The sequence below is a fragment of the Festucalex cinctus genome, chromosome 16, assembly GCF_051991245.1.
Source record: "Festucalex cinctus isolate MCC-2025b chromosome 16, RoL_Fcin_1.0, whole genome shotgun sequence".
Lineage (NCBI taxonomy): Eukaryota > Metazoa > Chordata > Actinopteri > Syngnathiformes > Syngnathidae > Festucalex > Festucalex cinctus.
This window is the reverse complement of record NC_135426.1, coordinates 19,759,043-19,770,769: the sequence shown is the minus strand read 5'-3', so window position 1 is coordinate 19,770,769 and position 11,727 is coordinate 19,759,043. Positions and strand designations below refer to the sequence as shown.

The window sequence follows — 11,727 nt, the reverse complement described above, 5'->3', positions numbered from 1 at the left end:
CATCAGTGTCTTCATACAGATGAACGTCATAAATTAATAACTTATTTAAAGGTAGTGCTTTGGCACCATCTTGTGGCAAATTTAAGACAGGATTCATTGTATCGCTTTTTTGTTGTTGTTGTTTTTTTTTTTGTATATGCGCAGCGTATATATTTATTTGTGATTTGATTGTTTTTTTTTTTGTTCGTAGTGTTTTGTTTCCGATCACGTGACGTCGACAGACTCGACACCCGTTGGCGCATGCGCGCTCGCAGGGTTGCTTGACGTCAATCCCAATCCAATGATTTTTCAGCATGGCGGCGCCTGACTGCCTTTTACGGCGAATACTGGCGCGCTCCAGAATCGCTACAAACCAGGTTCTTACTTATGTTATATTTTGTTGTCGTCTGTGAAACAAAGAGGAAAACGTGTGCAAATGGATGCTGACACAACGTTATTTTCGAAACAAAACATGAGGGTTAACGGTACACTCACAGCGTTTGAACCATTTTGTTATTGTCGTACACAAACATTCAATTTGCTTTTAAGCAACTGCTGTAAAACGGAGACCCGTTGCATGTTGTCAGGTACACTGTCTAATTCCATGGCTAAAACAAGGTTGCTATTTAACTACTGGCTTTTATGTTTCGGGGCAGGGTTGTGGAATTCAGGTCCAGAAAGCCTGCCACAGATTGGCTTTAGCCACAAGCACCTTTGAAGTTGACGCACCAGTTTGTAAAGTAAACTGTTTGAGGGTTTGTTATCTCTGGACTTGGATTCCCCAGCCTTGTTTAGGGGAGACCTTTATTTTCACTATCATAACGATTGTATATGACACCTGCTTGTATATTAGAGGAAAGGGGGGATCTTTTTGAGGTGAGCAATTTCTTTAAAACAAGTTACTTGGGAAATGGTGTATATTGGAGTGGATAGGCTAGACTAAAGCACAAGTGTTTTAAAAGAAAATAATCAACCAGCTATTAATAAGTGTCACTGTATCACCAAATTGTGTCTTCAGCGCTCTGAAGTGGTCTGCAGGGAGACACTCTACCTGTTGGACGTGCTGCGATACACCAGAGACCTGGGCTTCACCGTCTACTTCCCGCACGCCATTTTCACTGGTGAGTACGCTGCCCTGTTTGGGGCCCTCTTGTTCACCTTTGACCCCGGGTCGTTTCTGTGTCCAGGCGACGACCTCTACGACGTTACGCTGAGCGATGGTGACTGCCGCCTGCGCGCCACTCTGCATCCCAAGCTCAACGGTCTGGTGGAGAAGAACGTGCTGCGGCGGGGAACGGCCATGCGGAACGTCACCCTTGCCCCCGCCATGACGGGCTTAGCGGACCGTGCAGAGGATGAAAGGTAGCCGCTTGGAAGATTTAGGAAGTTTATACACAGTGTTCCCTCGGTTATTGCGGGTTCATCTTTCGCGGCCTCGCTCTTTCGCTGCTTTTTTACAGCATGCTTTCGTGCTTTTGGCTTGTTTATTTTTTTGGGTCTTTGCGCGGCCGTATCTCTCGAACCCTATGTCCGACTGGGGACCTACGGGCATCGGCGGCCTCGTTTCAGTGAGCCCTTTCCAACGGTGGCTGTGCCGTCTCTCTATGACATTGCATTCCGGAGATAGAAAATATAAACTGTGCTATCTAACAAGTAAATTTAAAAAACATACTTTTAATGGAAAAAAATGAATGTAAATGGAAAAAAAACATAAATGATGAATGAAAACGCATTCATAATAAACTAAAAATCATAACAAAACAACAAAATGTATCTAATAAATGAAAAAAATATATACTGGGCTGTACACTGTAGTAAGTAAATCAAAACACATATACTTTTAATGGGAAAGATGAATGTAAATGAAAAAAGAACACATGATGAATGAAAAAAGTATTTATAATAAAGTAAAAATCATACCAAAACGAAAAAAAAATTATATATAATAAACAAAAAAAATATACAGAATTAATGGTAATTAAAAAAATAAAGAAACACGGATTTCGGTAGTTGTTGGAACGTAACACCCGCGATAACAGAACAGTGTAATCATAAAGCTCTCTGAGCAGGAGGGGAGGGGAGGGGAGTTGAGAAGAGGCAATAAAACAGCCCAAAAAGCCACATGTCAACCTTTCTCTGCGCAGCTTTATCGTGGTCAGCATGGAGGTGGGCGCATTTGAGGGTAACCATGACTTGGACCAGGACTCGTTGCCTTGGATCGGCTCGTCTGATGTGTCAGGTGAGTGAGCCAAATGGTGCCCTATGCTGTCGTGCTATTGGTTGACATGCGTGTGCTTCAGGTCCATTGCTGGCCAATAGGAAACTCTTTCTGCCGCTGTGGAACAGCGTCGATTTCTACGGTGATGCCTGGAGAAGGACGGCCCCTACCCAAGAGGATCAAGAGGAGATGGGTGGGTTGACGATGCACGCATACTACAGAACATACGTGATTTCGCATTCTCTTTTTTTCTCTCGTTCTCCTCCCATCTCTCACGTTCTGGCCACAGCTCTCCGTCCCACCGCGACCATCAAAGACCTCCGCCAGGCATTCTTGAATCACGACGTTTGGGTCATGGGCACCATCTTGCGGCGGCTGATCGTGCGCATCACGGCCAAGTCGCACCTGACGTATTACGGGAGGGCGGATAGGAACTGCTCATGCCCCTATCAGGTGGGTGAAGGCGACGGCGTCAAGGGAAGAGAACGCAGCAGCGGTAGCAACGTTTCACGCACACGGTGTGCGCAGGCACTGTTGGAGGCACACGACCCCTCGGGAAGCGTGTCGCTGGTGTTGTGGAACAGCGTGTGCGTGGACTGGTACTGTGTTCTCATGCCCGGCGACATCATAAGCCTGAGCCGCTTTCGCGTCAAGCAGCGGTACAACTCGGAGGGCGACGATATTGGTACTTCCTTCCAGCTATCCATCATTCAATTTTTTTTCCTTTCTTCCATTTCCTCCTTTCATCATTTCCTTGCCCCATGTGCCCTCAGAGCTCAGCATAAACAGCCAGAAACCGGCCGCCCACATCACTGTGCTTCCGGAGGCATCCGTGGCGCCCGACTGCCTGCCGCCGCCCGCGACCAAATTCAGCTTCTGCTCCAGGTATTCTCATGCCCACCGCTGACATGCTGACCTTTTACCAACATCACAATGGTTGCTCAAAGAAGACAAAAAAAACAAAACATTTTCACTTAATAATGAACAAACAACTGTTTTTCATTTTTAGATAATCAGCTTTTTTTTTTTTTTTTTAAACTTACATTGAAACTGTCCTTAGGAACACACTATTTTCCTCTAGAAACATTAGTGAAATTTTAGACAAATCTCCCCCCATAAATTGTGTTCATATTGTCGACTAAAACACATATTTTAGTAATCCCGGTTTGTTAAAGTGATCAATGGATTCAGTATTTTAATTTTTATTTATTTTTTAAAATTCTTTTTCTCTTCTTTCTCCATCACTTTACCTTCTGTCTATTTTTTTTCTAAATGCGTATGTTTTAGTTTTTTTTTTGGTTTTGTGCTTTTTTTTGGGTGTGCCTTGTTGCTGTTGTTTTTGTTTTCTGTTAAGGTGGGACTTTTTATTGGCACTCGGCTTGCGATGAGTTGGAGAATGCTACGAACTGCTGTTTACACAGAATTGTACAGTCCCTTCTGAACAATTGGGTGAACAATTGTTGCTGCATTAGGCTTGACGACTTCCTGGTAGTGTGCATGTAAATAAGTGTGTATACGAGGCATTAAAAATGCCCCTAAGCATTTTTTGAACCAAGGTACTTGAATTTCACTCCTACAGTGTATAAACGGACATGGCAGTGCTGAGCGCAATTGACTTTTTATGTCTTCCGCGTTTGTTGTCATAGTGAGGAACTTGCGTCTCGCCCTCACGGCGCCCTGTGCGACGTCATTGGCTTGCTGACTTTCATGGGGCGCGCCGAGCGGACGAGAAAGGGTGAGGGGACATCGCCGTTGTGATGGGACGCAGACTCGTACTCGCTCAACACTCAACATCGATCGTGTGCGTCCAGGGTCCGAGTTGTTGGAGTATCGCTGGCTGCGGGTGCAGGATGGACGCAGCTCTTGGCCAATCTGGATCCAGCTTTTCTCCACCTCGCAGCCTGAGATGCACTGCAGTCTCCACCCATGTGAGATGAAGTCAAGAGAGAAACAAAGAACTCGGGAAAGGAAGGTCCGCTAACAAGCGCCGTGTGTGTGTGCGCAGTGTCGGTGTTTATGTGTTCGCGTCTGAAGGTGGTCCAGGCGGCATCAGGACTCTTCTACCTGACCAACACGCTGTACACGCAGCTGCACCGCTCAAGTATCAGCTCCATTTGTGACATGGTCATCGTGGCGTCGTGTTAACGGCGGGCTTGATTGACAGGTCGACGCAACCGTTACCGCCGTCTGCCGGAAGTCCGGCGGTTCCTCGACTGGTTCCGGCAGCAGGACGAGGATCGCCTCTTGCGCTCGGCTCTGATTGGCGGATACTTCGTGTACCCGCCCCCTCCCGTCTCCTTGGAAGCATACATGAGACAAAGGCGAGGTCGGCTGACCGACAGCTCTGTACTTGAAAAGGAAATTGAACAGGTCCTCACTGTGTCTGTCTGTCTGCCCTCCCTTCCTCCTTTTTTGAAGGGGAACCCGGTTTCCTCTCGGGGGCAGAACTTCTGAGGGAGATGGATAAACTTTGTTACAAGGAGCGACGCACCTTCTGTATCCAGGCAACCGTTACCATGGTTACATATTGTCGCAGAGGAGAGGTACACACACACCAATAATTCAATTGATTGATTGTTTGTATGTAATAATAATTAAGATGCAAATTAGGAGGAGCGTTGCATCTTTTGGCAAGATGCGTCTTCATCTCAGTCTTCGCCCTCCTCGGCTGACTCGTCCCCCCGGCGTTTGCCATCGTCACCTGTCAATCACTCGACGCCCTGCAGTGGCAGGTAACAGCATTTCCTGCTTCGGCTTTCGACTGAAAATCACATCACATTTTTTCAGGGTTCATTTAGTGACCAATCACGGCTCAACCGTTGTCTGTGTTTGGTCATGTGACTAGAGCTGTCACTCGAATCTCTTTATATCAATTTTCCTATCGATTATTCCATGAAATACTTGCCATTTATCCACTCAGGTTGAACGTGAGTTCAATTGATTGGATATAACTTATTCTGTCTTCTGTGCATGAGCATGATTAGACACCAACAAAATAAGTCTCTTATAAACAGTTAGCAATAATGATTAGCATTAGCGTGCTCGCGATTGCACGCACGGTGTCGGTAACAAATGTGATCGGTCGACTAATGAACACGTCCCGCTACAGGATTGGCTGGAAATTATCCAGTTGATGTCAAACATTGGAAAGGAAATGTTGAAGTTATAATTTAAATGACAAAATGTACGGACTGAAATTATAGAAACGTAAATATATAACCACAAAATATATTGAATAAATAATAATTAACAGTTTAGCCATTGGTTGAACTCCCTTTTCCAGCGTGTTCAGTCAAGCGTGCTTTCGTGTTTGTGCTCAGCATGCTGTCTAAAAGGAAGCTGCTGCTGCACTGGGACACTCCGCAAAAGCGGTGAGACTGGGCCACGCCGCACTCGTTCAAAATGAAGCATTTCCGATTTGCCCAAGTGATGACGACGTCCCTGTGTCTCCGCAGTCGTCCTCGTGCGACCGTCCAGCACGAAGTCGGCAACATGACAAGTACGTGTGTGTACACGACGGCATGGTGTTAATGTGCGTATGTACTAAGATGTCATCTTGTCCAGCTATTCTTTTCGGGAACTCAAGGGAGTTCCTCGAAGACGACGACGACGACGGAGACGAGGAAGAGGAGGACCAGGCCAACTCGTCGTACGCCACCTGCCCCACACCGCCGGATTTCCCGCATGTCGCCGTGGAGACGCTGGTAATGCCCTATGACCTCGACCATCAGAAAGAACAGGTGGTTACCGTGACGATGGGAGGATGCTTGACCTATGACGCCGTCTTCACCTGCGACCACTACTATACGCTCAGGCTCAAAGGTGTGTGCGATGTCTGAGAGTGGTGCGTCTTCCTTGATTTATTCTTTCTTTCCTTTCTGTCTTCCTTCTTTTCTTCCTTTTTAGTTTCTTCCCATCCATCCATCCATCCATTTTGTTGACCGCTTATTCCTCACAAGGGTCGCAGGGGGGTGCTGGATCCTATCTCAGCTGGCTTTGGGCAGTAGGCGGGGTACACCCTAGACTGGTTGCCAGCCAATCGCAGCTTAAAAGAACAACCAGAAAATCCATCCATCCATCAATTTTCTTGACCGCTTATTCCTCACAAAGGTTGCAGGGGGGTGCTGGAGCCACTGTTTCTGAGGTCCGAGGGCAGTGTGAATCCAGAGCGACTGAAGGCTCTGCCCCCCATGGTACTGAGGCACATCTTTATTACAGTTTAGTTTGTGAGGTTTGCAGTGAACCAGGTTTTGAATTCAGAGAGGCAAGAGGTGAGGGGAGTGGGTGCGAGTGTGGAGTTGGGTTTGCAAGAGAGGTAGAGCTGGGTGTCATCTGCAAGGAAGTGGATATTTCTGCCTGTCTTCCTTTCTCTCATCCCATCTTTCCTTTATTCCTTTTATTCCTTCCTCGCTTCCTTTCTGGTAAACACCCACCGATAAGTAACGCGTGACATTGACCTCCACAGCTTTGTCGGACGGTGTGTGCATCCCCGCCATCTTTCTTCCTGAGTCGTCCGCTTCCTCCCTCTCGCCACCCTCCCCCTCCCATGACAACACCTGGGCCTCCATCTTGTCCCATGGAGCCTTCTCATCTCACGCGCCCCCGCCTTCGCCAGGTGCGTACGCTCACACACAGTCATCGCCCAAACTGGCTGTCATAGGTGACGACTGTTCCTGTCTCGCTCCGCCAGGTGACCTCATCGCTACGGCAACGCAGCTGGCCAATGAAAGGCTGGTGTGCTTATTAAATGTGTATAATCTGGGCGGAGACTCAGAAGTGGTAATCAGCCGGGCATTCAACAACTGTTGAAGTTTTGAAAGTTTTAGCGGTACAGTTCGTTCTGCATCACAGTTAAGCGCCAGGGTTCGATTGTTTGCCAAATCGTTTTTGGCTTTTTGCACTTTTGTATGTTTACAGAAAAATTGTTGCACTGTTTACCTGTGTGAATTTGTTGCACTTTATTGTATTTTCATTGAAAAGTGTTAGCACAGACATTTTTTGGACTTATTTTCCTGGCATGGTCAGGCGTGCCTCTGGCAGAGGAATCCCAGCCTGCTGGAGCAGTGCAGGTCATTGAGGCGTCCGTCTGTGTGCACGTGAGCGCAGTCCTCATCTCCGGGCCCCAGGCCGTGGTGGGTCCAGCTGTCGGGCTGCCCTGGCCGCCAGTGCCTATCAGCCGAACAACACCGCTATTATAATCGCTTGACTTCAATCAGAGGATTAGACAAGAGTGTGGACGGATGCGGCGCACCTGCGGTTCATGACATAAGGCGTCTGGTTGACCCACTCCCACGACCCCGTCCTCTCATCGCTCAGGCCCACCCAAAAGAAGTGACCCGGCGCGTGACGCTGCACAAATTCCCACTCCTCGTCTGTCAGGATGATGGCCAAGTGCGACTCGTGTCCGTTGCACCAATCGCGTGCGTCGTGCCAGGACAGCAGAGACTGACCGAACAGGTAACAGCTGGAGCCCACCTTTTCCCAGTTTAGAGGACAGCAGCCGCTGCTTCCTGTTGTAGAGCCTTCCAACCACAAGCCTTCAAATGCCCGCTCAATGTGTATGTTTGTGTGTGTGTAGTGTACCGTTGTTGACGATGTGTTGGATGGAGCATTGGAGAGTGGCTACCGCCCTGCTGATGGCGTCCAGCGTGGCGAGCTGCTTCAAGGCTTCAGAGGCTGAAAAGAAAAAAAGTCAAACTGTCATCATGCGGTAGTGGTATGACAACAAAATATTGCATGATTTGCAACACGTGTGGTGGTGTGGCATGTTTGAGCATGGTGTCATATGACAACGTGGCTTCGTACTATATGACATGATGTGTAGTATGAAATAACAGCATGCTGTGTTATACACAACAACGCGACGTTTGTCAAGACTCACTTGACCGCAGCTCGTCTTTGTTGCTCGCCACCGCAAACTTGAGTCGCTCCAAATCTTTGGCGGCGTCTGCGACATCAACATGAGATGACACAGCAAAACATGGTACGGTGCAATATTACATGGCATTATACAGCATGACATGCTACAATATGGCGATGTTTTACCAGAGTTATAATAATTCTGGATTTTTCATTAAAGCTAGTTTTATTTTCACTTTTGTTTACTTTTTATTCAGGTAGTTTTTATTAGTTTCTAGAGCAGGTTTGTTTAAATTGATGACAATGGAGGCTTTGTTTTAGTTTAGTTTTTTTAGTTTTAGCATGAGTGAAATTTTTTTTAAATATTTTGATTATGGAGTCTGCCAAGACTGTTGGACCTTCCTTTTTGTATCGATGTACAGCAGTACCAAAATAAATCCATTTATATGCACCCCAAAAGCTCTTATATGAAATTTTTTGATTTTTTTTTTTTAAGTTACATTTTTTACTTTATTCATATTAAATATAGATACAGAACATTCATTGACAACACAATAGAATATGTAAGAAAATGAAAAACACTTTGGGACCTAGAAAGTTGAAGAAAGCCGATGAGTGGAAAGTAAATATGTACCAACATGTAAATTAAAATTATAAAAAACATAATGTGGGGATCCAGTCAGTTAAAGAGGTATCTCATATCTTTGAAATTCATCAGCACTCAGTTTTAACTGTGCAGTTAAGGCTTCTACCTCCCCAAGCTTCCATTGTGCCTGTGGAGTCACCCATTGTTATATTTATTGTCAACAGCAATCGAGAATATATGAAGCAGGTGTTTTTCATCTCTAGTGTACATATCTTCAGCTGGCGGATCAAAAATGAACTGTTTTGAAGTACTCACTCCAACTATAGTTGGGTTAAGTACAAATTTGGATACCACGAGAGTTTATTTTGTTAGTTTTCAACTATAATAACCTGGCATTATACAATTGAACGTAACCTGACAGCAAAGCGGGTGTTTACCTGCAGTGAGCTGCTGAATGCTGCTCAGTGATTGGCTTATGTTGGAAATACTTTGCTCTGCTGACCACAAGCGACTCGTCATCCTGGAGTCTGTCACACAGACACACACATTTCTTCTCTTCTCTATGCTTGTAACAAAATTGTCAATAGTTGTGTTCTCTGTATGTATTTTGTGTGCTCACAGCTGGCTCCCAGTGCAATTGTCAGAATTAAGATGGCTGCGAGGGTCAGAATGGGAAACAAGCGGCGGGTGAGCCTGGACGCACCTGAGCGAGGGCTGAGAGGGGGATCTGATACATGGAACAAATGTGAGATAATACACAGAACACACACTCTAATAAGAGAATTGGTGAACCAATTTAAGATTACAAATTGAATTGTTGACCAACTTAAAAAATTGCTTCAATTGGTAACACACGATTGAATTAAGTTAGTCCACATACACTCACGCACACAATTTACTTTTGTTCCAAAAGGAGCTGCTGTCGTCGTCGACCTCATCATGGTATTCCGTCGTCATGGCGATCAGCTTCTTTGCATCGTCTTCGTGATGAAGAGGAGCTCAGCGACAGATCAAGTCGACGTCAACTGGAGGTGACTGACCGCCGAGCGAACTTTGAACTGGAGCGTTGGCCGTGTGTGTTTGTGTGCATGTGTGTGGCGACGTAGTGGCAAAACATACCACACGTTTCAAATTCAAACGTGTGCTTTATTCGCACAACAGCATGGCGGGATTTGATACGTGACACAACATGGCTTGGTGTAACAAATTATATGACATGGCATGATACAAAATGACAACAAAACATGGCAGACAAGACACAACACGGCATTCATCCCTCAGTGAGGTCGTCGTTAAAGTGGAGGAGGATGGCGGGCGTGAAGAGATCGCAGTCGAGACGCAGCTTCTGGAGCTTGACGTCGTCGTCTGGGACGTTGTTCTGACTTAGAGTATTGCTCATGTCCAGGCTTGCGCCATTGTGCTTCCACGTGTAGCTGCACGCGTGCGAGTTGTACGGCAGGTAGCGCTCCAGGATCTCCGCCAGCGTCTCCTCAGAACACACCTGAAGCAGAAAGGGGTGGTATGGGAGCCGTTAGCTTAGCACAGATGGTGGGGGGGGCTAAGCCAGGTGGCTGACCTCCAGCCGCTGCTCCTGCGACGTCAGCGTGTTGATGACGCGTATCCACCTGGTCTTGGCGGAGAGCCGTCCCACCTCATAGCGCCGGTCCTTCCACCAGGCCGGCTCGATGTCGCTGGCCCAGTCGGACCGCGGGCCGGCCGGCGGGACGTGCACAAAGCGACCCCGCGGCGTGTAGTAGCTCACGCAGTCAGTAACTGGGTGGACAAAGGTCAAGACCTGCGCACAAGTGCGGCTGAGTGCTAAAAGGCTCTGTGCAATTGGTAGCTCTATATGCGCACACTCACGTCTTCGGTCTCGGGGTCAAACCAGCTGCTGATGTCCTTGCCCGCAAACTCCATGATGGGCAGCAGCAAAACATCACCTGCATGAAGTTATTAACAATATTATTGTGTGAATGCTGAAGAGCATGTTCTAGTAATTTACATGACAATTTTCAAATGGAGACATTTTTCAATTTACCTAATCTTTCCACATTTCTAAATCAACTCAAATTCTAATGCCAAACAGTTCCGCTCATTTAGGGCATCAATATTACTATATATTTTTTTTTTACATTCAAATTAACATCGTAACACTAAAATACCCAAAGCATTCTCTAGTTAGAATTCTTTTTATAATTCTCCAATGGGCGTGCTGCTTACCCTCATGCTGCTTCATCAGGGGGGTCAGGTCACACACTTTGCCCAGGAAGGAAACCCACAAGTCTGCCGCAGTGTTGTGAGCTGACACCTGAGCAGGCGTGAAGAAGCGTGGCCTTTTTGGCATCAACTTAACCTAAATTAAGCAATTAAAAAGTGACAAAAAGGCTACCTCTATTTTGTTGTTACGTTACCATGGTAACAAGGGGCGGGGGCTCACGACGGTTTTTTTTTTTTTTTTTTTTTTTTTTTTTATGGTGGCAAAAGACAGCTAAGAAGCCAGCCCTCATCCCCGCAGAATAATACAAAGGATACTTATTTTAATTACATCATCTGAGGTGTCACAACATCCTGTAGGTTTACAATAAAAACAGACAATGAAAGTGTGTGACGTGGCAAACGAGAACATTCGGTAGCCTCAGGACACAGAAAAAAAAATAAAAATACCGTTTGTCTTCCTGTGATTGGCTCGTTCGTCGACACGCCCGATTGGCAAGAAGCCGCGGTCGCCAAAGCTGTCAAGCTACTTATTGGCCGCTACGGATGGGCGGCCAATCATTTTCCGTTGATGTGTTTACGTACCTCTGGGTTTGTTGTCTCACCAGCAAATACGCATTTTTATAACTTTATAAGTTGTTTTAAAGTCACCGTAGTCCTGAAGTGGACAATGAGAACGTAAATCGTGACCCTCTGAGACGTGGCAGAGTTTAGGTCCTCGTTCATAAAGTTTCTGTAAGCTGAGGACAGCAACAAAATCACATTTGTTTTCTTGTGATTGGCAAGAAGCCCCGTCGATCAAAGCTATCGCGCTTCTCATTGGTCGCCGTGTCGAGATGGGCGACCAATCACATCCCGTTGACGTTTCGGT

General features: G+C 46.4%; 3 protein-coding genes across 8 annotated transcripts; 1 reads left to right on the top strand and 2 right to left on the bottom strand.

Annotated features, from left to right (window-relative positions):
* The first annotated feature begins 240 nt into the window (after positions 1 to 240).
* Positions 241 to 7,702, top strand: LOC144003393 (RPA-related protein RADX). Of its 2 annotated transcripts, XM_077499572.1 has the most exons (19): positions 241 to 356; positions 998 to 1,100; positions 1,167 to 1,341; positions 2,124 to 2,218; positions 2,280 to 2,390; positions 2,487 to 2,650; positions 2,726 to 2,882; positions 2,971 to 3,082; positions 3,844 to 3,932; positions 4,009 to 4,125; positions 4,203 to 4,298; positions 4,362 to 4,523; positions 4,616 to 4,740; positions 4,808 to 4,929; positions 5,518 to 5,568; positions 5,653 to 5,696; positions 5,762 to 6,019; positions 6,663 to 6,812; positions 6,888 to 7,702. In XM_077499572.1, exons 1-19 carry the CDS (start codon positions 294 to 296, stop codon positions 7,004 to 7,006), a joined length of 2,313 nt encoding a protein of 770 aa, XP_077355698.1. In that variant the 5' UTR covers positions 241 to 293; the 3' UTR covers positions 7,007 to 7,702. The 2 variants fall into 2 exon arrangements, with proteins under 2 accessions (XP_077355698.1, XP_077355699.1); XM_077499573.1 differs by lacking the exons at positions 6,663 to 6,812; positions 6,888 to 7,702 and adding an exon at positions 6,104 to 6,656.
* On the bottom strand, positions 7,131 to 9,707 carry asgr1a (asialoglycoprotein receptor 1a). Its single transcript, XM_077499575.1, has 7 exons — positions 9,542 to 9,707; positions 9,262 to 9,369; positions 9,080 to 9,169; positions 8,079 to 8,144; positions 7,781 to 7,873; positions 7,449 to 7,719; positions 7,131 to 7,366 (listed from the first exon to the last, which is right to left on the bottom strand). The coding sequence occupies exons 1-7, from the start codon at positions 9,597 to 9,599 to the stop codon at positions 7,219 to 7,221; spliced, it is 834 nt and encodes a 277-aa protein (XP_077355701.1). The 5' UTR covers positions 9,600 to 9,707; the 3' UTR covers positions 7,131 to 7,218.
* Positions 9,708 to 9,767: 60 nt separating this feature from the next.
* cyb5d1 (cytochrome b5 domain containing 1) lies at positions 9,768 to 11,659 on the bottom strand. Of its 5 annotated transcripts, none has more exons than XM_077499578.1 (5): positions 11,307 to 11,659; positions 10,863 to 10,995; positions 10,506 to 10,582; positions 10,219 to 10,437; positions 9,768 to 10,143 (listed from the first exon to the last, which is right to left on the bottom strand). In XM_077499578.1, exons 2-5 carry the CDS (start codon positions 10,984 to 10,986, stop codon positions 9,913 to 9,915), a joined length of 651 nt encoding a protein of 216 aa, XP_077355704.1. In that variant the 5' UTR covers positions 10,987 to 10,995; positions 11,307 to 11,659; the 3' UTR covers positions 9,768 to 9,912. The 5 variants fall into 5 exon arrangements, with proteins under 5 accessions (XP_077355704.1, XP_077355705.1, XP_077355706.1 ...); XM_077499579.1 differs by having other exon boundaries at positions 11,442 to 11,659; XM_077499580.1 differs by having other exon boundaries at positions 10,863 to 10,950; positions 11,307 to 11,658.
* Between the last annotated feature and the right edge of the window lie 68 nt (positions 11,660 to 11,727).

What these genes read in the sequence shown, in the direction of transcription:
- asgr1a (XM_077499575.1), bottom strand. Translation starts at nt 9,599, where the DNA reads ATGACGACGGAATACCATGATGAGGTCGACGACGACAGCAGCTCCTTT. An exon ending in CATTCAGCAGCTCACTGCAG is followed by an intron (nt 8,145 to 9,079) that starts GTAAACACCCGC and finishes TTGATGTCGCAG; the next exon opens with ACGCCGCCAAAGATTTGGAG. An exon ending in CCAACACATCGTCAACAACG is followed by an intron (nt 7,720 to 7,780) that starts GTACACTACACA and finishes TGTGGTTGGAAG; the next exon opens with GCTCTACAACAGGAAGCAGC.
- cyb5d1 (XM_077499578.1), bottom strand. Translation starts at nt 10,986, where the DNA reads ATGCCAAAAAGGCCACGCTTCTTCACGCCTGCTCAGGTGTCAGCTCAC. An exon ending in TTGACCCCGAGACCGAAGAC is followed by an intron (nt 10,438 to 10,505) that starts GTGAGTGTGCGC and finishes ACTTGTGCGCAG; the next exon opens with GTCTTGACCTTTGTCCACCC. An exon ending in CGCAGGAGCAGCGGCTGGAG is followed by an intron (nt 10,144 to 10,218) that starts GTCAGCCACCTG and finishes TTTCTGCTTCAG; the next exon opens with GTGTGTTCTGAGGAGACGCT.
- LOC144003393 (XM_077499572.1), top strand. Translation starts at nt 294, where the DNA reads ATGGCGGCGCCTGACTGCCTTTTACGGCGAATACTGGCGCGCTCCAGA. An exon ending in GACCGTGCAGAGGATGAAAG is followed by an intron (nt 1,342 to 2,123) that starts GTAGCCGCTTGG and finishes TTCTCTGCGCAG; the next exon opens with CTTTATCGTGGTCAGCATGG. An exon ending in TCGACGCCCTGCAGTGGCAG is followed by an intron (nt 4,930 to 5,517) that starts GTAACAGCATTT and finishes GTTTGTGCTCAG; the next exon opens with CATGCTGTCTAAAAGGAAGC.